Genomic DNA, 858 nt, shown 5'->3' with positions numbered 1-858 from the left:
CAAGATTCCATTCAAGATCAGAAATGGGCAGATTCCAGGAGGCGAGGTAAAGGAGGATAATGTAAAGGGTACCCTTTTAATGTAGAAGTAAATTAAATCGATTATTGGCGCATTCTTCTATGTTTAAACTCTCTACATTTCGTTACATATTGGCGGGCTTTTCAAATTGTAAAAAGGCGGTTGATGATTTTACGCCGGTACTTTCCGCCCTCCTCCCCGTGCCCTCTCCGGATTGGGGAATGAGGCAGATATCTGATTGGAAATTGGAACAACATTAGGAGGGGCTGGACAATGGGACCAATCAGAAACGGCCGCCCCACCATTCCTCCCGAAGGTATAAGAGGCCGCAATGTGGGCGGAGTGCAGCATTCCCTCTGAAAGTGCTTGTGAGTTTGTGGCCATGACTGGAAGAGGAGGAAAGGGCGGTGGGAAAGGTCGCTCCAAGGCGAAGTCTCGGTCGTCCCGGGCTGGCCTGCAGTTCCCGGTGGGCCGTGTTCACAGGCTCATGAGAAAGGGTAACTATGCTGAACGCGTGGGTGCCGGAGCGCCGTTCTATCTGGTTGCGGTGCTGGAGTATCTGACGGCTGAAATCCTGGAGCTGGCCGGCAACGCGGCCCGGGACAACAAGAAGACCCGTATCATCCCCAGGCACCTGTCGCTGGCCGTGCGCAACGACGAGGAGCTCAAAAAGCTGCTGGGAGCGGTGACCATCGCTCAGGGCGGGGTGCTGCCTAATATCCAGGCCGTGCTGCTGCCCAAGAAAACCGCCGCTGGGGGCGCCGCTAAAAAGTGAAGAGACCATTCTTATATCTGACAACCCAAAGACTCTTTTCAGAGCCACTCACAGCATCTGTGAAA

The 858-nt window shown here is 53.7% G+C and overlaps 1 protein-coding gene across 1 annotated transcript; it reads left to right on the top strand.

Annotated features, from left to right (window-relative positions):
* Positions 1 to 349: 349 nt before the first annotated feature.
* On the top strand, positions 350 to 793 carry LOC122545113 (late histone H2A.2.2-like). The gene has a single exon (XM_043684277.1). The coding sequence runs from the start codon at positions 350 to 352 to the stop codon at positions 791 to 793; it is 444 nt and encodes a 147-aa protein (XP_043540212.1).
* The last annotated feature ends 65 nt before the right edge of the window (positions 794 to 858 follow it).

This window comes from Chiloscyllium plagiosum, unplaced genomic scaffold, assembly GCF_004010195.1.
Source record: "Chiloscyllium plagiosum isolate BGI_BamShark_2017 unplaced genomic scaffold, ASM401019v2 scaf_71885, whole genome shotgun sequence".
Lineage (NCBI taxonomy): Eukaryota > Metazoa > Chordata > Chondrichthyes > Orectolobiformes > Hemiscylliidae > Chiloscyllium > Chiloscyllium plagiosum.
Note: the sequence above shows the minus strand (reverse complement) of the source record. Positions and strands in the feature narration are given on the sequence as shown.

What these genes read in the sequence shown, in the direction of transcription:
- LOC122545113 (XM_043684277.1), top strand. Translation starts at nt 350, where the DNA reads ATGTGGGCGGAGTGCAGCATTCCCTCTGAAAGTGCTTGTGAGTTTGTG.